At 46.9% G+C, this 23865-nt stretch overlaps 2 protein-coding genes and 1 non-coding gene across 3 annotated transcripts; 1 reads left to right on the top strand and 2 right to left on the bottom strand.

Annotated features, from left to right (window-relative positions):
- The first annotated feature begins 49 nt into the window (after window positions 1-49).
- Window positions 50-15894, top strand: LOC139307320 (AT-rich interactive domain-containing protein 4A-like). The gene is made up of 25 exons (XM_070931135.1): window positions 50-83; window positions 1135-1185; window positions 3093-3203; window positions 3850-3915; window positions 4103-4193; window positions 5156-5235; window positions 5379-5476; window positions 6573-6705; window positions 6842-6921; window positions 6999-7075; window positions 7183-7364; window positions 7451-7523; window positions 7928-8022; window positions 8708-8805; window positions 9368-9605; window positions 10113-10327; window positions 10725-10886; window positions 10969-11050; window positions 11867-12089; window positions 12308-12370; window positions 12476-14080; window positions 14416-14520; window positions 14826-14978; window positions 15097-15243; window positions 15473-15894. The coding sequence occupies exons 2-25, from the start codon at window positions 1180-1182 to the stop codon at window positions 15574-15576; spliced, it is 4287 nt and encodes a 1428-aa protein (XP_070787236.1). The 5' UTR covers window positions 50-83; window positions 1135-1179; the 3' UTR covers window positions 15577-15894.
- A 2651-nt stretch (window positions 15895-18545) lies between these two features.
- On the bottom strand, window positions 18546-23364 carry LOC139307321 (mitochondrial import inner membrane translocase subunit Tim9). The gene is made up of 4 exons (XM_070931136.1): window positions 23141-23364; window positions 22536-22592; window positions 20330-20425; window positions 18546-18814 (listed from the first exon to the last, which is right to left on the bottom strand). Exons 2-4 carry the CDS (start codon window positions 22572-22574, stop codon window positions 18680-18682), a joined length of 270 nt encoding a protein of 89 aa, XP_070787237.1. The 5' UTR covers window positions 22575-22592; window positions 23141-23364; the 3' UTR covers window positions 18546-18679.
- LOC139307322 (small nucleolar RNA SNORD53/SNORD92) lies at window positions 19836-19921 on the bottom strand. Its single transcript, XR_011599635.1, has one exon. It is a non-coding gene; the product is annotated as a small nucleolar RNA SNORD53/SNORD92 (small nucleolar RNA).
- Window positions 23365-23865: the final 501 nt, after the last annotated feature.

The following is a 23865-nucleotide window of genomic DNA, read 5'->3' as shown; positions in this document are numbered from 1 at the left end:
AACAGAGCTCGGGGCTCAACAGCTTGTTGTTCGTGTATCGCTTTGCAACCGGAGCGAGAGGGGAAGCAACCGCGTCCGTGAATGTAAGTATAAAAATCTTAACATTCTGTCCTGAACCAAAGTAAAACTTGTAACGGTTAAAATCAGCGGCAGGTCGGGGACAGAAACCTGGGTGGATGTCACCGGAGAGGCCCGGAGGTCTCCAGTTAGTCGTTGTTGTATCGAGCTGGCTGTGAATTGAATGGCAGCGGCAGTCGGCTTGTTTTTGCAGTGAAGAAATGTGAAGCTTCTGCGCCTTTGTGGAACACCACTTATTAAATAAATAAATCCACAACAGTTTTTGTTCCGTCGAATGTCACTCATTCTTATTTAGTTTGATAGAAACTTAGTTGACCTTCGAAACGGGAGCGAATGTTGACACTAGTCGAGCCTCTTCTGCTGTTATCAGACGGTTTAAATCGCCATATGATCCACAAACTAGCTAGTTGAGTCGCTAGTTAGCCAACTAGCTACATGTAGCTCGGGACTGGAGAGTGAAACCCCCCTTGGTTCTCCGCTCTCCCCGCGGCAAACACCGTTTTTTGGACTACTCGTGTCGGGACTCGATTATATATGGTCGGTGCTCTCCCTCAGTAGCTGGTCGCTAGCAAGCGGTTTTGCGCGTGTGTGTGTGTGTGTGTGTTGGGGGGTAAAGTTAGCCGAGCTAGCAGAGCTGACATGGCGAGCTGTGATGGCGACGTGACTCAGTGGAGCTGGGAGCGGAGCGGGAAGGAACGCTCCTCTCCGGCCGCGCTCTTCGTCCTGGTCCACAGCCGCTCGGTGTCCGCTCAACGACCCGCCGATATTTCATCCACAACCCGCTGAAACCGGCGACTCCACGTTTAGTCGAGATAAAGGTCGCTAGCTAAGTTAGTGTGAGCTGTTTGTGCCACATATTTCATCTGATCCGGGCAGGGAGGAGGGAGGGGGCTGCACCGAGCCAGAAAAGAATGCCTGAGCTAACACAAGTGAGTGGCTAGTCGGCTAGCTTAGCAGTGTTTTACTACCCCAGGACAGCTTCACACTCTCTCCCTGTCTGTCCTCTGTTCTATCGGCAACTTTAATCACAATTCCCGTCCTGTTTGTGTCTTTTAGTGATCTAAAATCTTTCGAGCTGGACTCCCTCAAATAGCCGGAAAGATGAAGGTGAGTGTTTGACCTGCGACACGAACTGAAGACCATGTTCTCAGACTGAGCTCAACGTCTGCACACTGCTGACAGAAAATCCAGCTTTAAAGTTGTCTCTCTTGTCTCTCATTTAATCAGTTTTTGCATTGATGATCACATTGGTGTCACAGTAATGAGCCACTGTTTTCATCAAAGTCAATGGAAGCACAGCACATCATAACACTCAGCAGGGCTGACACGATCAGTTTGTTCATGTATTAGCTGATCAACAGAAAGTTATCAATAATCTATCAATAAGAAATGTAATCAACAGTAAACTGAACATCTCAAACAGGCAGTTTGCATTTTGAGGTATTTTTCTTCTGAGACTCACCTGCACTAGGTATATTCCCTCTGCTGGACTACGAGGGAGAGTTTGGATCATTTCTAAAGATGAGTTTCCTCTTAAATGTAAAAATGATGATTAAGTTGAGGAAGAAACTTGATCTAGCTCCAGCTAAGACCAGCTCAGGCCTTCAGTCAACCTGAACTAGTAACACAAACGCATAACAAGCTTGTGTGCAGACTGATGGACCCTCAAACATTCTAGTACATTCTGGATACATTAATCAACCCTGAACAAAATACGGACAGACAGACTGATTCTGCCGAATCAGACTGGTTAATTCAGACTGGTTTATTTAAACTCTGTTTAAACTCTCTGACCTGCTGTCTGAACTGTGATTAAAACATTAATACTCAGATAAAGTAAAAGAAACTGAACCAGAATCATTTTCAACAAAACATTTTTAATTTGCACATTCAGTGTCTGAACCCTCTAAAGTAAAAGTCTGGAGAAATGTGCATCCTGAATTCAGATATGTGGCGTTCTTTACTCGTCTTTCTGTTTCCCTGAACTCAACACAGCAGGCAGGATATGTCAGTTTTCTCAAATTAACTCCATTGTCCCAAGGATCAGGCTGAGACTTTGTCCCAAGGAAAGAAGTTGCTCTTTCACACAACAGGAGATGGTCCATGTCAGACACATTCTCACCTTCTGGACAGACTCAGTTTGGTTTAGGCGAGGGTGGACCCTGGGCGGAGGAGCATGAGGAGGATTTTTTTTCGTCATTACTTCATGTATTTAGATGTATCCGCAATATCAACGAAAGTGAGGTAAACAATATACAGTCAAGCAGAACAAGTACGAAGCAGCTGGTTAAAGTCCGGCTCAACTGATTCGGACATTTGCGTTCACACAGCTTGTGAACACGGCTTAAGACTGAAACCAGCCGTCACTCTTTGGGCTGTTGTTTCTCAGGGAACAGAATAAAGTGTAACGCCTGCGGCTCCGTGTTGACTACAGCATGATGTCATCACCAGGCTGCTGACGTCAGCCATGGGGAGCTTTGAGTTGTTGACACCTGGTCAGGTGTGTTACGTTCACTAATGCACCACTGGAAACACATTTCTCTGTTGAAGGCCTTCAGACTTCCTGTCCCTGCGGTCAGGGGACCTGGGTCTTTATAGTGACAGTAACAGTCTGTCATCCGTAACCCTAACCTGCAGGTCTGTTGTCATGAGGCTAATGTTAGCGGCTAATGCAGCTAACTATGCTACAAATCACTGCAGCTCCTCTGCTGTGTGCTGCAGTGCATGCTGGGAGTGTGTGTGTCCTGATGTTACTGCTGTGTGTGTGTGTGTGTGTGTGTGTGTGTGTGCATGCGTGTCCTGATGTTGCTGCTATGTGTGTGTGTGTGCGCGTGTCCTGATGTTGCTGCTGTGTGTGTGTGTGTGTGTGTGTGTGTGTGTGTGTGTGTGTGTGTGTGTGTGTGTGTGTGTGTGTGTGTGTGTGTGTGTGTGTGTGTGTGTGTGTGTGCGCGCGTGTGTGTGCGCGCGCGCGCGCGCATGTCCTGATGTTGCTGCTGTGTGTGTGTGTGTTTCAGGCAGCAGACGAGCCTGCCTACCTGACAGTCGGGACGGATGTCAGTGCCAAATACAGAGGAGCCTTCTGTGAGGCCAAGATCAAGACTGTGAAACGCATGGTGAAGGTCAAGGTAAGACCTGCAGGGACGAGGTTCACCTGCAGACAGGAAGTCCAGGTTTAGACCTGGGCATGGTCGACCAGAACTCGCAGAATATTCATGTGGAGGAACACTTCGGCTCAGTGAGACTGGATCTATTTCAAATCTGAGCTGCGACTGACTCCAAAACCACATCAGACCTGAGACATCAGCAGTGTGAAGCGTCCATTATTCAGTCTACGTCGACTCTGTCCTGTCAGAGGGCAAACTGTCCTGCCAGTCAGTCAACAGTCAACTGTACAGGTGTTGTCTTCGTCCGTGGCTTCAACAAACTGTCCAAACTGAGTCGGGGCTGAACCTGTTTCATCATCAAAATGTTACAGAGCAACAGTTTGTCTGAAGCTTAGGTGGATCATGAGTTTGTCCTCGGACTTCAGGTTTATGTCCTCCCAAAGAAAAAAGTTGTTTGTTCAGGACAGAAAGAACAGGACGTCTGTAACTGTGTGTGTCTCATATATTTGGACAAATCAGGTTAATTATAAAGTGCTTTGTAAGTAAATGCAGTCCAAAAAGACTTCAGCTCAGAAGGACCAACATGCTCTCTGTCTCACCACATCCTGTCCACATGTCAGGCAGTAAATCCTTCACCTTCATCCTCTTCGTCTCACTGTGTCCTCAGGTGACTCTGAAAGGTGAAAGTACATCCCAGGTGGTGCAGGACGACCAGGTCAAAGGACCACTGAGGGTATGATGATGATGATGATGATGATGATGATGAGTGTGTGTCTGATGTTGTGGCTTCAGCTCTCTGCACTCACTGTCGCCGTGGAAACGGGAAACTATTCCTTTAAGTAAAACTGTGTTGAGAGACTTGATGTCGTGAAATAAACCTTACATATATTGATGAACGACGTTGACTCTGTGTCCTTCAGGTGGGCTCCACTGTGGAGGTGAAGACCAACGAGGGTTTATCCAGCGAGGCCGTCATCGGTAAGCTGACAGACGCCAGCCTCTACACCGTGGGTGAGTCTTTGTTCCGGCCTCCTGATTGGTCCACACTGATTGGTTGCTGATGTTAAATGTTTTTACAGAGAGCTCAGATGTAAAAGCCCAAACGTGGGGCACACGTTTTCCGTGTTGTCAAGTCGTTTTATTTGTACAGACAAAAGTCACAACTCCAAATTTACTACATGAGATCGTCAGAGCCTCGAGTCATGAGGACAACTGACCCTTTAAAGGAAGACAGACAGGCAGTGTTTGGTCTTTACAAACGATGTACGTGTTTATTTACATTTTGAGATTTTTTTTTTGCCACACGCAAATCTAGGGCTCCGCCCCAGGCATAATGTGACCCTGAAAAGAAACTGTCTTCATCATCACTACCTTCACTTCGCTGTCAGACTGCAGGTCTGAGATCAGTGTTGATAGAAGTGAAGTGGTGTCCCCTGATGCTGAGACTGGAGACGCTGTGATTGGGAGGAATGATGATGCTGAGAAAAGGTTTCGCTCAATGAGCTGATGCTGTCCTGTGATGTCACATCTGTCTGACCAATCCCCTGCCAGTTTAAATCCAGTCTGATGCCAGTCAGACCCAAGTCCGCCTGGTGAGATTTACTGGCCTGGTGCGGGGACAGGAAGTGGTGTGTGTAGGGTTGTAAACATGAACTGCTGGAGCTACATGGCTAACATGCTAATTCTACAGCGTTTTATTAAACACTTTACTGTCAGCAACGTTGCTGTCCATCACTCGCTGCAGCCAATCAGCATCTCTTCTTCTGCTGTTTGTATTATTTCACCTGCAGTTATAAAACAAGAATATAAACAAATTATATTTCCTGAATGAGCTGGCAGTCCCGCCCCCATCGACATCAGAGAGACTTGACATTTCATAGGTCAAAGTTCAATCAGACTAAAGGAAGTGGGTCAATGGGAAGTTAATTTCAGTCTGACTGGACCATAACTGTGTGTGTGTCTGTGTGTTTCAGTGTTTGATGATGGAGACGAGAAGACTCTTCGTCGTACGTCCCTGTGTCTGAAGGGAGAGAGACATTTTGCAGAAAGTGAGGTGAGTCACATACAGAGGGACTACTTCTCAGGCCAGTACCCTTCCACCAGAGTCTCTCAACTCTAACAATATCTGAATCTAATATTCAAGTATCTTCATAAAATGTCTTGAAGAGATAATCATCATCCCACTCCCTCTCTCAGACGTTGGACCAGCTGCCGTTGACAAACCCAGAACATTTCGGCACCCCGGTCATCGGCAAGAAGTCAAACCGTGGTGGGCGGCGTTCGTCCCAGGCTGTGTGAGTGTGCTGTTTTTAAGCTTCATGTACAAACAAAGCTGGTTGAACCAGCGATAACTAGAGTACACGTAGCCAGTAGCTAGTGTATATAGCAATAGCTGTGACTGTAGGCATTAGGATTTCAGGTTGTGCGTCTGTCTGTCCGTCACTGTGACCTCACAAAACGCATTTACTGCATAATTGATGCAGTAATTATGACAGAATTTCACAGAGATGTTTAATGGGAAACAACAAGACTGTGTACATAAAGATGGCCGACGCATCTCCACTTCCTCCCACTGTATAAAAAGGTCCCGCTCAGACACCCGTCCGACCCAATCGCGAGCACACCACAGTCAATCACAGCTGTCAATCATCACTCAGAGGTCAAAGGTCACTGTGACCTCAATAGGTTTTTAGCCATAATTGAATTGGGCGACTCCAGATGTCACACACATGTTGACTGTGATGACTCAATGACACAGTCCGGCTGTCCTCCATCTCGTCCGTCCTGCCTTTCACTTCTTGCCTCATTCTGAGTCACGTGACCGTAAACAAGGCGTTGGAGCACCGAGCTAACCGTGACACTGAGTTTCAGCTCATAGAGACGCTTCACATCTAAACCTGAGAAAACAAAGGCAGCACGTTCTGTGGAGCTCTGGAAGAATCCATCTTTACACAGTAATCAAGGACGTGTTCCTGTTTACACATCTATGATAATCCTTCATTGATCACTTTGTATATTCACTGGAGTCAAGCATACGTATCATCAATATGATCATAACTTCCATTCAGTAGACAGATGCCTTCACTGCAGATATTATGAGTCTTAATGATCTGCACTCTTTGAGTTTCAGTTGTTCTTGCCTTTAGTTTATTTTAATTTATAAGGGACATGAAAGGATTTGGATTCAATTCTGGATTCCTAATAAATAAAATGCTGTAGCTTCTGTTGGTGTTTGTCATTGAAACCAGTGAAAGCTGAATACCAGACGCTGCTACCAAAAAGATCTGAACCAGAACCGGCTTCACCCACCTCCACTGGCCCAATGTGAAGACCAGGGTCACTGTGATGTTCACTATAAATTGGAATACTGAGTCTGTCTGTCTGTCTCAGGGCTGATGAGGAGAATGAGTCTTCGTCCAGTGAGGATGAGGAGGACGACAGGAGGAGGCTGAATGATGAACTGCTGGGAAAAGTCTGTAGCATTGAGAACGAGGATGAACCTGGGAGCTGGTACCTGGCTCTGGTAAACACACACACACACACACACAAACTGATCTGTTCTGATCATCAAAGATATTGATGATGTTATTGATCCATGTATAAAGTGATCACTGTTGTGGATGTGTTTGAGGAGTCACTCAGGTGTGTGTGTCCTGCAGGTGGTGTCTCCCAGCTGTAATGATGAGCTGGTGGTGAAGAAGGATCAGTGTCTGGTCAGAGCCTTCAGCGACTCCAAGTTGTGAGTTTACTTTGATTATTGATCTTTGATCAGAAACGGATCATCTGTGTCTCACCCTCCTGTTTCCTGTCCTGCAGCTACACGGTGGCAAGGAGACACGTCCACGCCATCAACTCCATCGGCAGTGCCAAGTCTGAGTTCTCCAGCAGGAGAGGTGAGGCACTACACCTCCCACAATGCACCTGGGCACTTTTCTTACAACTTTTTATCACATTTTTTCTTCTTACCCCCTGCTGCTTCCTCTCTTTCCTCCTCCTCCAGGTTTTGAAGCAGCTGAGATGTTCCTGCGGAGCAGGGAGGTTCCAGATGTGTGGAAGATGGACATGAGTCAGATTCTGGACTCGTCCTCCAGTGATGATGATGAGGATGAAGAGGAGAAAGAGAGTGAGGAGGATGAGGAGGATGAAGAGGAGAAGAAAAAGAAGAAACACATAAAGGAAGAGGTGGGGGTCTGATGTGAGAGACCAGGTGTGACTGATGCTGCTTTGGGGGGTGAGATGCTTACCTGTCTGTGTGTCTGTCTGTCCAGCCGGAGGAGGAGCTGGATCCGGAGGAGAGAGACCACTTCCTGCAGCAGCTCTACAAGTTCATGGAGGACAGAGGTGAGTCTCTGGTTAACTGGAGCTGGTAGAGAAACTAACTCTCACACTGTACAGCCCCCCCCCCCCCCCCCAGGGCCATAGTCCAGTGTAGAAGTACTGGTTGGTTTATGGGAGTCTGGGCATAATGGGCTGCAGGGAGCGTGTGTTTGTGGTGGGTCTATAGTTCAGAGTGACAGGAGGTCAAACCCTGCCTGCTGTCTCACCTCCACACACCTGTTTGGTGTTTCTGGAAAATCAATAGTGACAGTTTGGAAAATTATATTTATTAGATGAATTTATTAATTCAGTCAGACAACATATGAAAAACATGCTGCCACAACAACACCAGTAACAAACAGCTGAGTGGCTCAGCAGAGGACACTGGTCTGTATGTCTGACTGTCTGTCTGTCTCACTGTCCATCAGGGACCCCCATCAACAAGCCTCCAGTGTTGGGTTATAAGGACCTGAACCTCTTCAAGCTCTTCAGGCTAGTCTTTCACCTGGGAGGCTGCCACAAGGTGAGCTCTGTCTGTCTGTCTCTCTCTCTCTGTCTCTGTCTGTCACTGTTTATCTCTGTGTGTCTCTGTCTGTCTCTCTGTGTGTGTCTGTCTGTCTCTTTGTCTGTGTGTGTGTGTGTCTCTTTGTCTGTGTGTGTGTGTGTGTGTCTCTCTCTCTCTGTGTGTGTGTATCTGTCTGTCTCTCTGTCTCTTTGTCTCTCTCTCTCTATCTGTCTCTCTGTGTCTCTGTCTGTCTCTGTGTGTGTCTCTCTGTGTCTGTCTGTCTGTCTGTCTCTCTGTGTGTGTGTGTCTCTCTCTCTGTGTCTGTCTGTCTCTTTGTCTCTCTCTTTGTCTCTCTCTATCTGTCTGTCTCTGTGTCTCTCTGTCTTTTTGTCTCTGTTTCTCTCTGTGTCTGTCTGTCTGTCTCTTTGTCTCTCTCTGTCTCTTTTGTCTCTCTCCGCCTCTCTCTCTGCCTCTCTATCTCTCTCTGTCTGTCTGTCTGTCTCTGTGTGTGTCTCTCTGTCTCTCTCTCTTTCTTTCTGTGTCTGTCTGTCTCTTTGTCTCTCCGTGAGCTCAGTGGGTCATGTGACCTGCTGGGAAATGTTTTGCATGTGGGGCTGAAGTCCCGTGATGTCACTTCCTCTTGGCTGAGCAGAGCCTGAGGACAGAGACAGGATGTGACTCTGTTCTTCTGTGTGTGTTGTAGATTGAGTCTGGGACCGTCTGGAAGCAGGTCTACATGGATCTGGGGATCCCCGTCCTTAACTCTGCTGCATCCTACAACGTCAAGACGGCCTACAGGAAGTAAGAACACACCTGCTCCCTTCACCTGGTTCCACCTGACTGTCCTGTTAAGTTAATTAATCACTTTGAGCACAGACACAAAGTCCACTCATTGCTCAGCAGCCAGGTAGACACGGACCAGGACCAGACACACCTCAGATCAGTGTGTCCACCTCATGTTGAATCCAGTGATCACATGAAAGAAGTCTGGAGTGGAGCTGCACCGATCAATGGGCCAATATATCTGTCAGCTGATCAATAAATGTCAAATATTTGTTTATGCTAGTCCTGATCAGTGTGTTTCTGAGTCTCAGGATCCTGGGAGGTTTGTTCATGTTTAAAAGGTGACTGATGGCAGGTCAGTCGATATCAGATGTGTAAATATCTCTCTGTCAGTCAGTCTGTTGCTGAACAGCAGTCACCGTTCTGAGGGGAGATGACCTTCTGTGCTCGTTGTAATAACTTGATGCGGCCTCGCTACCTCAGAATGTGCCGGGTCAGCTTCACTTTGACCAGGCTGGCCTCTCTGGATCCGTTTCCCATCAGCCCCCTGGTTTGTTGACGCTGTCATCTGTGTCATCAGGTACCTGTACGGTTTTGAGGAGTACTGCCGCTCAGCCTCCATCACCTTCAGGACCATCCATCACAACAACCCCCGCCCTCCCACCACACCAACCAATCAGAAGCAGACGGGGGCGGAGCTTAAAGAGTCCTCCTCACCACCGGTGAAGGCGGAGTCTGTCGATGACAAGCTGGAGGAGGCGGAGTTCGAGAGTGAGAGCGAGAAGGAGGAGGTGAAGGAGAGACAGTCGTCCCCGAGGGTGAGACAACAAACACTGAACCAGGTCTCCTCCTGGATCTTGCTGACATGGAGCTGCTGTCCCTCTTTTAGTGTCTGTGTGTTTCTCTTGAAGACAGTGTTGGTATCCATCAGTCAGGGTTCAGAACAGCTGAGTGAACTGAACTGTTTTCTGATCTGCGAAGTGCATCAGGATCATGAGGAAACGTACCTGTGAAGGTTCCAGAAACCTGGTTTCTGTTATCGGGGTCTGGGATTAGAGAAACCTGATTTCTTCAAATAGAATTCTGTGATTAGAAACCCTGTTTCCTGTTTACATGGCAGTTAGTGGTGTTTGAGGTTAGTGTGGAGGAGAAAGCTGATTACTGACCTGCTGCGTGTAAACTGGTTTACAATAAGCTGGTTTCTACGGTGCATGTGAAGATGTAGGAGACACGATGCAACAACAGCTGTAATAATAACTTAGTTTGTGGTCATCTGTCCAACTCCAACTTCCGTTACTGAGTCCGTCTGTCCGTCTGTGTTTTAGGGAAGGAGGAGGTGTATGGGCAGTCAGGTGAATGCAGAGAGAGAGTCGCCCTCCAGACCAGAGAAAAGAGGAGGAGGAGGAAACGTTGAGGAGCAGAGGGAGATGAGAAGACGCAGCAACAGAAGAATGGACGACTCGGAGAAAGGTTCTGAGGAGGATGATGAGGAGGATGATGATGAAGAGGAGGAGGAGATTGAGAGGAGGAGAGGAGACAGGTGAGACTGAAACAAACGGTTAGTAATAAGTAATGTGTACAGAAGTTTTTATTATCATTATACTGCATGTATTATATTGTTGGATTATCAGCATTGATGCATTAAATTATATGAAGTATTTGAATGTTGTAGCTCCTGGAGATGGAGCCCGTTTTAAATACAATACAGGTTACAATAAGTAACCAGTAACTCCAGCTGTGAGATAAATGTAGCGAGGTGTGAAGTAGTAGAAAATTAGCTACTTAACATTACATGTAGTACGTAAATGTACTTAGTTACTTTCCACTGCTGAAAACTACTGAAATGATCTGCTAACCTGGGAGCCTTAGAGACTCGACTCAGGGCACAAGCGCGTCTCTGTGAAATTAAACTGTGTGTGTGTGTGTGTGTGTGTCAGGAGTGAGGGTGAGGAGGACGATGACTCTTTGACAGGGACGAAGGTCAGGGTGAAGTACGGCAGAGGAAAGACTCAGAAGATCTATGAGGCTCACATCAAGAAGACAGACGTGGATAACGGAGAGCAGTTCTACCTGGTTCACTACTTTGGCTGGAACGTCAGGTGAGTGTCTGATGGTTTTACCACATTTGAAGATGTTTGTAGAGTTGGAGGCTGTCCTGACACAGGTGTGTCTGATCCACAGGTACGATGAGTGGGTGAAGGCCGACCGGATCATCTGGCCCGTGGAGAAAGGAACAAAGAAGAGACAGAGGAAGAAGGTGAAGGTGAGATCAGTGTGGTCATGTGACCCACCGAAGGAGGAGTGACGATGCTGGACTGAAGTCCTGTGATGTCACTTCCTCTTACCTGTCTGCGACAGAGGGTGGGGGCGGAGTTCGTTTGACAGACAAGAGTTTTGTTTACATTCGATGTTTCTCACTAAAACTTGACCCGCATCCTAACGAGGTCTAACGAACACCTTCAGTACTTCCATCCATGTTTAGATCAGTGGAATCAAAGCAAACAGGGACCCACGTGGACGCGGTAGAGCTACTAGAGGTCAGAACTTCCTCAGGGTTCCTTCAGGTTCTCCTGGCTTGACCGTTACTATCGCATGCAGCTCCTCCGTTTGGCAAACACCCAGAATCACCATAGCAACAATCCCAAACACCCTAGCAACCACCTAGCAACATCCAGCCAAACACTGAACACTACTCACACTAGTAACCGGATTTAGCAACCACCTGGAAAGCCACATTCACCACCCAGGTGTGTGCACAGTGAAGGTCTCCTGACACTCCTATCAGAGAATTACTATTACTACCACGGTTTGTTCTTTTTGTTTGTTGAGGAGGGTCCGCCTCAGACAGACAGGCCGTATCACTGTGTCAGGCTCAATGGGGTATTAGCAATATGTTAACATCTACCTGCCCTGTAACATCCCAGCAGTCTTAACGACCACTTGGTTGTTGTTGCTCCTTGGACTCATCGAGCAGCAGACTGCAGAATCCAACAACATGGCTGCTGCTGTTGTTGCTGCGTGGTGATGCACTTAAACCTAAAACTCGTGTCCTCACTGTGTCCGTCTGTCTCCTCAACAGAACAAAGACAAGGAGGAGCCCGAGAAGGAGCGAGACAAAGACGAAGAGAAGACGCCATCGATGCTGGTGAAGCCTACAGGAGCGAAGCGTGGTCGTCCTCAGATCAGGACCACGCCCACCGGCTCGGCAGGACGCAGCGTCTCTAAAACACCCAGCAGTGAGGGACGGTCCAACGGCAAGAGCATCAGGATGGAGACGCCATCCAACATAGCCAACGGAGACAGTAAGAGACACCGATAATGAGTACCTGAAAAGATGAACTGATCATTGGCAACTCATTTTCTGTCAATTGATTAATCAGTTAATTGACTTGTTTTCACACCAAAAATGAGGCAGTTGAACATGCAGGAGGAGGGGTCGGCTGCTTCACTTTGCAGGTGTGTTTATTAGGACAGATGTGTGTCCTGCTGTCTGTCCTCTGACGTGTCATCCTCTCTGCAGACACTCCTCGCAGGAGAACCAGGAGAACGTCGGGTATGTACGACTCAGACCAAGCGTCCAACGGTGAGAACAACTCTACTTCCTGTTTCTGTTTCTGTTTCTGTTTTCTGTTTCCTGTCCCGTTTAGTGATGAGTAACTAACCAGTCCACTCCTCCGTCTCCCTGCAGAGGAGTCTGGGAACTCGTCAGAGGACAGCGAATCAGAAGACCCGACTGACAAAAAGCCGTCTCCATGGCGAGGGAGGACTGAAGCCCCGCCCTGCCAGGAGCCAGAGGAGGAGCCAGAGGAGGAGCAGGAGGAGGTGAAGGAGGAGACGAGTGAGGACACTAGTGTCACAATGGCCACTGACAACACTGTCGCCATGGCAACAGCAGGTCAGCTGCCTGCCGCAACTGCACCGCCGTGTCCCAGCATGCCTCTGGAGAAAGCTGATAAACTCCTGAGCCAATCAGAAAGGAAGGAGGCAGAGCAGGGGGAGGAGCCTGCTGTAGAAGCTGCCATGTTGCCCGCTCACCTGAACAAGGAGAACAAAACGTCTGCGGTGCAGGAGCGAGTCATGAAGATGGCGTCTGTCCAAGAGAAAAACAAGATGTCTCCTGGACAGGAAGTGCTCACAAAGACGTCCCCCCGCAGAACGTCTCCTCCCCCCGACAAGATCAACAAGATTTCTCCTGAGAAGCAGTCGCAGGTGTCCTCCCCTCAACCCGCCCCTGCAGAGGAGGACGACAGCAGGTCCACTCCTCTGTCCTCCCCCAGGGTCAAAGGTCGCAGGGCCAACCTCAGGGAGACAGGCTGTGAAACTCCTCCCAGAATCTCCCTCTGTGCTCCCAGCCCCGCCCCTGCTGCCAGCCCCTCCCACATGGGGGCGCTGTCGTCTCCTCCTCGCAGCATCCTGAAGAGACAGGACGAGCCCATGGTAGTGCTTCACTGCCTCCCCACACAGCGCCTCCCCCCTGAGTCTCCCACCGTGGACTCAGACACGGACTCCGCCACCGAGGAGGAGGAGGAGGAGGTGGGGTTACCCGAGGAGAGGAGCAGCTCCACACTGAAACGTAAGGCAGCAGAGCAGCGAGCAGCAGACAAGAAGCTCCGTCCTGACAGGAGGCAGGAGGAGGCCGCCTCCCCCAAAACCCCCCCTGCCCTGCCCAAGATGGCTGCCGGAGCTTCACCAAAAACCCTCCCCTCACCTCTCCACAGGGGGGAGTCAGAGAGGAGGAGCGAGGGAGTGATGAAGGCAGAGGAGTGGCCCTGCCCTGTGGAGCAGACACCGAGGGAGGTGTCGGAGGAGCGTCTGACGGGCGGAGCCACAAAGGAGCTTGAGGTGCATGCTGGGACGTCTCCCTCGACTGTGGAGGCCCTGGGACCCGCCCCCCCCGATGAGGAACTGGAGCCACAGATCGGCCCCGAAGCACTGGTCTGCCACGAGGTGGACCTGGATGACCCGGACGAGAAGGAGAAGCCTAGCCCTGCCCCAGAGCACCTCCTCCTGATGATGAGGGAGCCACAACATGCCCCACCCCCGCTGCCTAACCTCCTCCACACCTCCCTCCACTCCCCCCACCTCCCCCAGCCTCAGGTCAGGCCCTTCCTGCCAGCCGCCACTCCCAGCTCTGCCCCCTGCCCCGAAGAGCTCCACCCAGCCAGGAGCGCCACTGAGGAGGAGACAGGAGCATTGAGGGGGGAGCAGGAGGGAGACTCCAGCCCTGGGTTTGATTGCAGCGCCTCCTCCTCCACCACCTCCCTGCTGTCATTGCAGGAGACCAAAGACAGAGGTAAGACCAGAGACCTGTATGAGGTGTGAACAGTGCCACAGGTAACTGGCTGTCATGTGACTCGTGATAAAGGGGTTCTGCTGGTCCGCTTCAGGACATTGCAACAGTTCACTGATAACATCACGTTGTATCAGGTGGTTACCAGGCGACGTACTTTAGTTCACGTGTCAGAGCTCCACATAGTCCTCTGGTAATCTTTGGATTGGCACATTCCACACTTCATAGCCCTTCTGAGACCAGACCAGGACTCGCCTGGTCTCCTGTAGTCCCACTGCCTGGACAGAGCCTGATTGGTTAGTTGTAGTGAGTGACCTGTGTGACCTTTGACCCCTCAGGTCAGAAGAGGGTGATGGACTGTAACTCGAGTCCGACGGCCAAGAAACAGAAACGCAACCAGAAGCGACCGCAGACACCTGGGAAGGTGGAGAAGAACGGAGCAGGTGAGCAGACTGTGTGTGTGTGATGTCACAGGTGATGGGCGGAGTTAACAGAGGTGAGGCGTTTCCTGACTTTGGAGCCAGAAGTTGTCAAAACAATGTCAAGGTCCACTTACTAATTTACTTAGATATGACATGATCCATACGCCCGGCTCGTTAACTGCCATCAGTGAACAGCTGTGTTGTTGCACAGAGTGGTTCAGTCCAGAGACCCGTCTCCTGGTCTTCATTAGCAATAGGTCATTAAAAATAATCTCTCTGTCTGTCTCTCTCTCTCTCTGTCTTTCTCTGTCTCTCTGTCCCCCCAGGTCACAGCAGTGACAGTGAGGACCAGTCTCGTGTGTCTCTGTCTCAGAAGTCTCAGAAGTCTCGTTGTCCTGGTTTGTCGTCTCCGTCCTGTCACAGCAAAGACAAACAGAACTTGTCACCTCAGAGGACATACAAGTGGACCTTCCAGCTCGGTGAGTGACTCCTCATGTTGACTTCAGTGTCTTTAAGGGTCCAACTGTCTTTAGTCTTTTGTCTGTCTGTGGGAGCAGAAACAGCTGGTATAACCCGGTCCTCTCCCCCCTCCCTCAGATGAGTTGGACAGCATGTCGAGCACAGAGAGGATCTCCTTCCTGCAGGAGAAGCTGCAGGACATCAGGAAGTACTACATGACCCTGAAGTCAGAGGTGGCGTCCATCGACAGACGCAGGAAGAGACTAAAAAAGAAGGAGAGAGAAGGTGGGAGACGCACTGCATGCTGGGAAACCACACAGTAGTTTGTATTAACGTAGAGGTTCAGAACAGAACAGGACTCCTCTGAACCTGTCCTCTGTAGACCAGGTCCCCTCCGGCTGTGGGACAAAACACTGAAGCGATTTGCTAGTTGAAGTATTTGTCTGATGGTTTAACAGTTTAACAGGGAATCAGTCAGCGCCGCTAACAGAAGAAGTGTCTCTGTCTCCTTCAGTGTCCAACACGACGGCGTCCACCTCGTCGGGCTCCTCGGACACAGGAATGAGTCCGTCCTCGGCCTCGCCCACTCAGAACACCGTCGCTGTGGAGTGCAGGTGATGACACGCCTACCCAGGCCCCGCCCACTCCCGCATCATCACCTGCTCAGCCCGTCCCCTTCCTGCCACAGACTCCGCCCACTCAGCCAGCTCTCAGGGCATGATGGGAAAAAAAACAATAAAAACCTCCCTCCAAGTCTGAGCTCTGACTGACGCAGTGGCTGATGGGAGGGGGGCAGTACCACCTGACCTTATCCCCGCCCCCTCACCTATGGACAGAGTTCCTGTTTCAGGAGACAAACGTGACCGAAAAATCTGCCGTCTGTTCAGCCGCCACAGAGCACTTCTTTATTTCCCACCTTTGGTGTGTCTCCTAATTTCAAAATAATGTGACAGGTTATTTTGGGGGGGGGGGGGGTCAGAGGTCACTGGTTTAGTGAATTTCCTTTAAGGTGGAACAGAAACAGGAAACAGATTCCTGACGCAGCACAGCTCATTATGCAAAATGTTTTCTTTCTTTTTCGTTGACACAATTTTTTAAAGAAAAGATAAAAATAAGTTTCCTGACTTCCTGCTGTGAGTGTTTTGGGCCTTTTTATATAGAATCAGAGCTTTTATTTTGGTAAAAACAAACAAAAAAATCCAAAAAGTTTCTGACGTCACGGCGGGAGAGAAAATGAAATATTTGTAGTGATGAACCTTTTTTGTTTTTGTGTAAAATAATTAAAATGAAGCTTATTTATTCAGTTAGTGAACTGTGTGTGTGTGTGTGTGTGTGTGTGTGTGTGTGTGTGTGTGTGTGTGTGTGTGTGTGTGTGTGTGTGTGTGTGTGGTGTGTGTGTGTGTGTGTGGAAGATCATTAATGCCAGAAAAAAAGATGAAGTTAGGAATGTAAATCTCCTCATTGGGATGAACTGGTGGTTTACAGATTGTGACTCAGTTAATTTGATTGAATAAATTGAAATTAGACTCGGATCACTTTGAATGACTTCCTCAGCAGAAGTTTGGATAGTTTTAATTCTATTCAGTACTTCATTGTGATTTCTTTTTGTCTGTCAGTGGTGACTAGCTGTGACTCAGTAAATCTCATCAGAGTCGACATCATGACTTCTGGATCATATCTGTGACGCCGTCTTAAATACCTTCATTTTGACTTTGTTAGATTTATAGGATTTAGATTCCTTATATTGGTCATCCGTTGTCTTCTTCTCTGGCTGATTTGGTCTTCCATATCTTCGCTCCTGGAGGATCTCTGCTGCACTTCTTCCTCTTCCTCCCTGATTCTTCTTCTGTGGTTTCCTCTGTGTGTGGCTGCGACAGACGGCTGTTTTCAGCTCCGGAACATTTTTCTTTGTTTTGTACATAAAAGTTCTGAGTAAAGAAAAGAATAAAACCACACTATGTATTTGAAAACTACATTTTACACGCCTGTAAAGAATGATTTATAATATTTTTTAAGAGAAGCCTGTTTGTACTGTTGTATTATGAACTCCTCAGTTGTTGTTTTTTTTTTTTCTATGTGGTGTTTTGCTAGCGGCGTTTCGAGAGCGACGACTGTAAATACAGAAACACACACTTCCTCCGGAGAACAGCAGCCATGTTGGAACTGTGTGGACAATAAACAGAGCTCTCTGTTTCTAATAAAGTTTTTAAATATGTTTCCATGAGTCCTGATCCTGATCTTCCTCCCAAACTGAGACCGCCTCACCTCAGAGAGAAAACAGGAAGGCACCGTTCAGGTGCTCCTCGTCAACATGTTTAACGTTTAGTGAAATCCTCTTCTCTTCCCCTCGGAGAGTCAGAGGTTCAGATTGATGAAGCCGCAGCAGCTGCTTAGCTAAGCTAACATAACTTGATCAGAGATTTTCCTTTGACAAGTCTCAACAATGAGAAATGCTCGTTTAATACACCTTTAAACAAACGGACCTAAAACTGTTTCAGTGTCTGACGGGTCTGAGTTCAGCTCAGTTCAGGTCTCAGAGGGAACATGAGCCTGTAGATGATCTATCGTCGCCCTGATGGCAGTAACTGGAAGGATTGGTGGAGGGGGGTCCTACTTGATCAGAGTGGCTTTCCTGGCCACTGACTGGGTGAGCGGTTCAGATCAGGGAGTTCGGGGTGAACCAATGATTCTGCTGGTCAGTCGTGAGGGAGAGTTTAGTTCTGTTTGGAGGAGGAGGTTTTTTACCAGGGTGAAACATGAAAGGTGAGATTCAATTTTTGTCCTAGAACACTGACAGAGCAGCATAAAGACTCCAACTCCATCAAAAGGTAACCAGGGGAGACTCCAGGGAGTCCCCACCCCCGGCCTCAGAGGGGAGTTTTACTCTTCAGTTTAAATCCAGATTAAAGAAACCATGTAACAGCAGCTGCATGTTGTTACCTTTGGACAGGCTAGCTGTTTTCAGTCTTTATGCTAAGCTAAGCAGCTGCAGCTTCATAATCAGCATTCAGACATGAGGCAACAACTGACTCTCAGAGAGGAAGAGGATGAACTGTTGCTTTAACACGAGAACTTTATTTCACTCGTCTAATCGAGTCGCTCCATCGAAAAACAAACAATATTTACTTCATATTAATATTCCCCCCACTGAAACTTCAGTCTTCATATATATTCAATATATTCCTGCTCGTACTGTTACAGAGCTCCATCACTATCAAACATTTAACTATTACATATGCTCATGGTGCCATGTCACCATGACAACCGTACACACGATAATGTGAAAGAAAAGTGTAAAGAAATAGTTCCTATGAAAAGTCTCGCGTCACATTTTCTGTGGAACATTCTGTGGACCTTTGAGCCGTCTGGACGTGACTTGGCTCATCGCTGAGAGCCGATTTGATGGATCTGTTTAGGAATATGAACAAGGTGCTGATGAGGAACCAGCTCCTACACAGAAATACTGAAATCATTTATCATTGATTTATTGTCATGTTCCACACATGAAGACAAACAACAGTTCATGGTGTTTAATACAAATATTATTTCAACATAAAACTCAAAATGAAACAAGAACTCAGTGAATGTGTCTTATCCTTCATCTCCCAGCTCACTTTTATTCATCAAACATGCTGATGCTGGACCTGCTGGACCAGGATCAGTCTCACTCCACTGGGGTCAGGTTATCAGTCCCCATCAGACCAGACCAGTTCAGACCGGTTCAGCGAGGTTGTCCCAGCAGTCCAGCTTTAGCAGCCAGAGCCTCGTTCTGCTGGATGTGGTACTCCTGGAAACGCATCGAGATCCGCTGAGTCATCTTCAGGTACTTCTGTAGACACGACTCGGAGCAGCTGGACTGAAACAGATGAAGAAGAAACGATCCTCTCTTAATGTGGATTGACAGAAAGCTCCAGCGACGTGCACATTTAAATACAGCTCACAGGTGTGTGTGTGAGTGTTTGAATACATTTGCCTTTATCTTCTCTGTCTTTAAAAGGTGAAAATCTAACTTTACTGAAACATTACAGCCGGGAGGCGACTCATCATAAATCAATAAATAATTAAGATCTTTGCTTTGTGAGGCTGAACAGCTGTTGATTTGAAGAAGAGTTTGATGAAGGACGCCTCCATTCGCAGCCTCCAAATGAACAGACAGGTGGCGACAACATGACTGCCATTAAATGATCAGCTCACAGTGTTCGGTCCATTCATGAGTCGACCTCTCAACAAGACGTCTTCATCATCGTTCAGCCACTGACCTGTTAAAGACTCGTCGGAAGGCCAGAGTCGGTGAGGGTTCATGACATGTTCATGACATGTTCATGACATGTTCATGACATGTTCACTCAGTTAATGTATTACAACACTAACCTACACAAAATAATAATTCATGTTTATCACATGTTGTGTCATGTTTTAAGCTAAATAACACTCCAGAAAGAGTTACTGTTACTTCTTTTCTTATCTTTCATACAGAACAAAACACCGGTTTACCCCTAAGCCAACTTGAATGGGGATAAAATAATTCAATTGTGCAGCTCTTCTATAAGTGTAACAGCAGCGAGCCTGATTCACATGTACGTTGTATCATGACAGCGGCTGAAAGACGAAAAGACCTGGAGACGTTTAAACATCGAAATATCAACCAGGCTGCTGCAGAGTCAATAAACTCAGCAGGAAGGATAGCCGCACGCTAGCAAGCTAACAGGCTAACAGGCTAACTCACTAACACAAAGACAGTTAGCTTGTCAGACTTCACGTCATCAGTTAATGTTCAAACAACAAATTCACAGTTCAATTTTAAGAAAGAACTCTAAAAGAAGCCCAGAATTTATCGGTGTATTATTATTATGATTATGATTATTATTATTAGGGGATTGGTCAGACAGCCAAGAGAAGATATGACATCACAGGACAGCATCAGCTCATTGAGCGAAACCATTCTTCAGCATCATCATTCCTCCCCGACAGCCAATCACAGCATCAGTGGACACCACTTCACTTCCATCAACACTGATCTCAGAACTGCACTCTGACAGCGACGTCAACGTAGTGATGACGAAGACTGATGAAGACTTTGAAATGTCATTTCATGTAATTTTAAAGCAGGAAAATGACTTCACATGACGCCTTTCATGACTTCTACGTTTGCTGATTGTTTGTCGTCTGGGTAGATAAATCTCACAGTTCAGATGTCTGAGTGTCCTTGAACGCCCCAATAAGAAGCAGCTGATCTCAACTGGATTATGATCTGAAACTAAACTGGAACTGTGAAGACTGACTGAAGGATCCTGGAAATAATCAGTGAAATAAATATTAAACGGTCAGTCTGCAGTTTAGTGTTTGTCTTGTTGTTGTTGTCATTGTTTACCTCCTCTGGCTTCACGTCCCTGGTGGTGAAATCTTTGACACAGTCCATGAAGCAGTTCTCCGTCACCTTGTTGTACGTCCCCAGAAACTCCTTAAACTGAAACACAAACACACAATAAAGCAGATTGTAAGTCTGCAGCAGGAAACAAGATGGACACTAAAACAGGAAGTGATGTCAGGTGTGAGCTGACAGAGGAGTTACCTCTTTCATCTCTTATACACTATATTGCCAAAAGTATTCACTCACCCATCCAAATAATTGAAATCAGGTGTTCCAATCACTTCCATGGCCACAGGTGTATAAAATCATGCACCAAGGCATGCAGACTGTTTCTACAAACATTTGTGAAAGAATGGCTCGCTCTCAGGAGCTCAGTGAATTCCAGCGTGGTACTGTGATAGGATGCCACCTGTGCAACAAGTCCAGTCGTGAAATTTCCTCGCTCCTAAATATTCCACAGTCAACTGTCAGTGGTATTATAACAAAGTGGAAGCGATTGGGAACGACAGCAACTCAGCCACGAAGTGGTAGGCCACGTAAAATCTGGCGATCTGATGGACGAGTCTGGGTTTGGCGGTTGCCAGGAGAACGGTACTTGTCTGACTGCAGTGCGCCAAGTGTAAAGTTTGGTGGAGGGGGGATTATGGTGTGGGGTTGTTTTTCAGGAGCTGGGCTTGGCCCCTTAGTTCCAGTGAAAGGAACTCTGAATGCTTCAGCATACCAAGAGATTTTGGACAATTCCTTGCTCCCAACTTTGTGGGAACAGTTTGGGGATGGCCCCTTCCTGTTCCAACATGACTGTGCACCAGTGCACAAAGCAAGGTCCATAAAGACATGGATGAGAGAGTTTGGTGTGGATGAACTTGACTGGCCTGCACAGAGTCCTGACCTCAACCCGACAGAACACCTTTGGGATGAATTAGAGCGGAGACTGAGAGCCAGGCCTTCTCGTCCAACATCAGTGTGTGACCTCACAAATGCGCTTCTGGAAGAATGGTCAAAACTTCCCATAAACGCACTCCTAAACCTTGTGGAAAGCCTTCCCAGAAGAGTTGAAGCTGTTATAGCTGCAAAGGGTGGACCGGCGTCATATTAAACCCTATGGATTAAGAATGGGATGTCACTTAAGTTCATATGCGAGTCAAGGCAGATGAGCCAATACTTTTGGCAATATAGTGTATGTCCGTGTTGCGTTTATGGACTTTACATCTGAATTTAATTCTCTGAGGCTGAATATTTGATATAGACTCACAGATCAGCGTTTGATTTCCAGATGTTTCACATACAACAAAACGTGTGTGTCCTCCACCTCCTCTCTACACCCACCTGATGTCTTCATGACACAGCGACCATTGGTTTGAGTGTTGTGGATGAGCTTGTTGTTGGTGTCGGGACAAGAAAAGGAAGGAGAGGCTCATTGATTTCAGAGCGAGCAGGAACAACAAGGAGCTGCTAATGGGGACTGTGGAAGCTGTGCGTGAATAGAAATATCTAAAACTGTCATGGATCTAAACACAGGTGTGTTTACAGGACTAAGACTATACTGCAAAGTGGACAGACAGATAATGGTTCTAGTCTAACTCTCTGTCTCTAGTTAATGACAACAAACTCAGTAAGATTGCAGCTCAACATCAAAACAGAGTGACCCTGCTCTGGGACTCCTGAGGAGGGGGGGGGGGCGGTCCTCTGTAAGGTATCAGAATGGAGGGACAGGGTACCATCCTTCGCGTACTTCCCTTGTTCAGAGATCCTTCAGACTGTCCAGAACAGCTCCGTTCAACAACTCCAGGTGACTACCAACCGACCGACCGACCAAACAGGGCTGCAACTAACTACCTAATCATTTTCTCAATTAATTTATTACTTTCTGGGTCTATGAAATATTTGAAAACAGTGAAATAATAAAGGGTGATTTGAGGACGCCATGGTGGTGTTCCTTTCGTCCAAAACTCTGATCTCAAGTACAAAAACAGAAAATCCTAATCATTGATTTTTGCTTGAAAAATGACTAACGATCAATTGATTATCTAAATATAAATTAATCAAGTAATCATTCACTCTAATTTGTAATACTAGCGTACAGTTGCTTCTTTGTAGCTGCACTTTCAATATACATGAAGAACATAACAAACTGATATGATTCATTTCAACTTGTAACTTCTGCTTTTCTGTAGTTCATTAAAAAACACACAAGGAAACCAGTTACCTGTTTGATCTGGTCGGACTCGGTCACCTGGACTGCCATGATTCAGATTCAGGGTCTCTGTGAGGAACAAACAGCACATATCAGTTCTCCTGCTCCCTCACCAGACTCCATTCAAAAATGGTACATTTTAATATTCAGTCTTTCATTCACGATCACATCTTCTACCTACACATGAACTTATCCGAATCATCAGACAGATCAAAATCCTCTCAAAAATATTCTCTTTAACTCTGTCCATAAAATTGTACACACTTTCTTTAAATTCTGGTATTAATGCGCATCCTGCCAGATGAGGAGACGTTTTAACGATCGCAGTCTGGTATAGAAAAGGTCAGAGTGCTAGCAACACAAAATGGAGAATGGATCTCATTAAACAGCTGCACTGTTGTAACTTCTTCATAAATACAGTCTTGTTGTACTTATTTCCATATTATATCTATAACTTCCATTATTACTTGCAGAGTCAGTAAGCTAACAGCTAACGTTAGCTAGCATTAGCGTCATCTTTCCGGGTTTTGTTGTAAAAGTCTTCTGAACAACAGACTGCAGACAGCTGCTGTGAGTTCAGCTCCTCACCAGAACCAGGATCTGCTCTGTAATCTCACCTGTGGAGGATGTTTGATGTGGAAGGTCTCGCAGTGGACTGAAGGACGTGTGAGAGGAGAGAGACGGACCCGCAGATTCAAACGCTTCAAAACTTGATGTTAAAATATGTCACGAGGACAGCAACTGTAATGACTGTTCAGTGATTACTGAAGTTATTCAGGTCTCACAGACTAAAAACCACCTCAAGCTAAATGTGGCGAAAGCTTACACCGGAAACGACAGGTCGAACAGTGCGCTACCGAAGAGACCTTCCGGAGAGCTACAAGAGACTAACAACAGAAAGTTCCTTCTTCTTCTTCTTCTTAAAACAATTTTACCGTAGAAAATTCAAAGTTTACTACAAGAAAGGCATTTATTACAAATATACAAGTTCCATATTGTGGATTGAACAGACACAGAGACAAAAGAATATGAAATAAAAGAAAGAAAGAAAAGTTACGTTTTAAGATCGTCTTCTAATCATATAAAGAGATCTTCGGCACGTTTGGATTTCATTATTTTCAGGGACTTCGAATAGAGTTGAATTTGGGTCTTTATACATGTAGCCTCATGAATAAAACATCAGTCCACAATCCAAATTCTTATCAGTGAGGCCAGAGAATAGTGTCAGAGCCACAAGCTGCTCTGACTGTGATCTAGAAGTCCTTTGGGTTCTTCATGCAGAACTCATTCTGTAACAGCATCATTCCATTTACATAACTGTAGATATTCAAAGGTTTGTTTG

Source organism: Enoplosus armatus, unplaced genomic scaffold (assembly GCF_043641665.1).
Source record: "Enoplosus armatus isolate fEnoArm2 unplaced genomic scaffold, fEnoArm2.hap1 Scaffold_83, whole genome shotgun sequence".
NCBI classification, from domain to species: domain Eukaryota; kingdom Metazoa; phylum Chordata; class Actinopteri; order Centrarchiformes; family Enoplosidae; genus Enoplosus; species Enoplosus armatus.
Note: the sequence above shows the minus strand (reverse complement) of the source record. Positions and strands in the feature narration are given on the sequence as shown.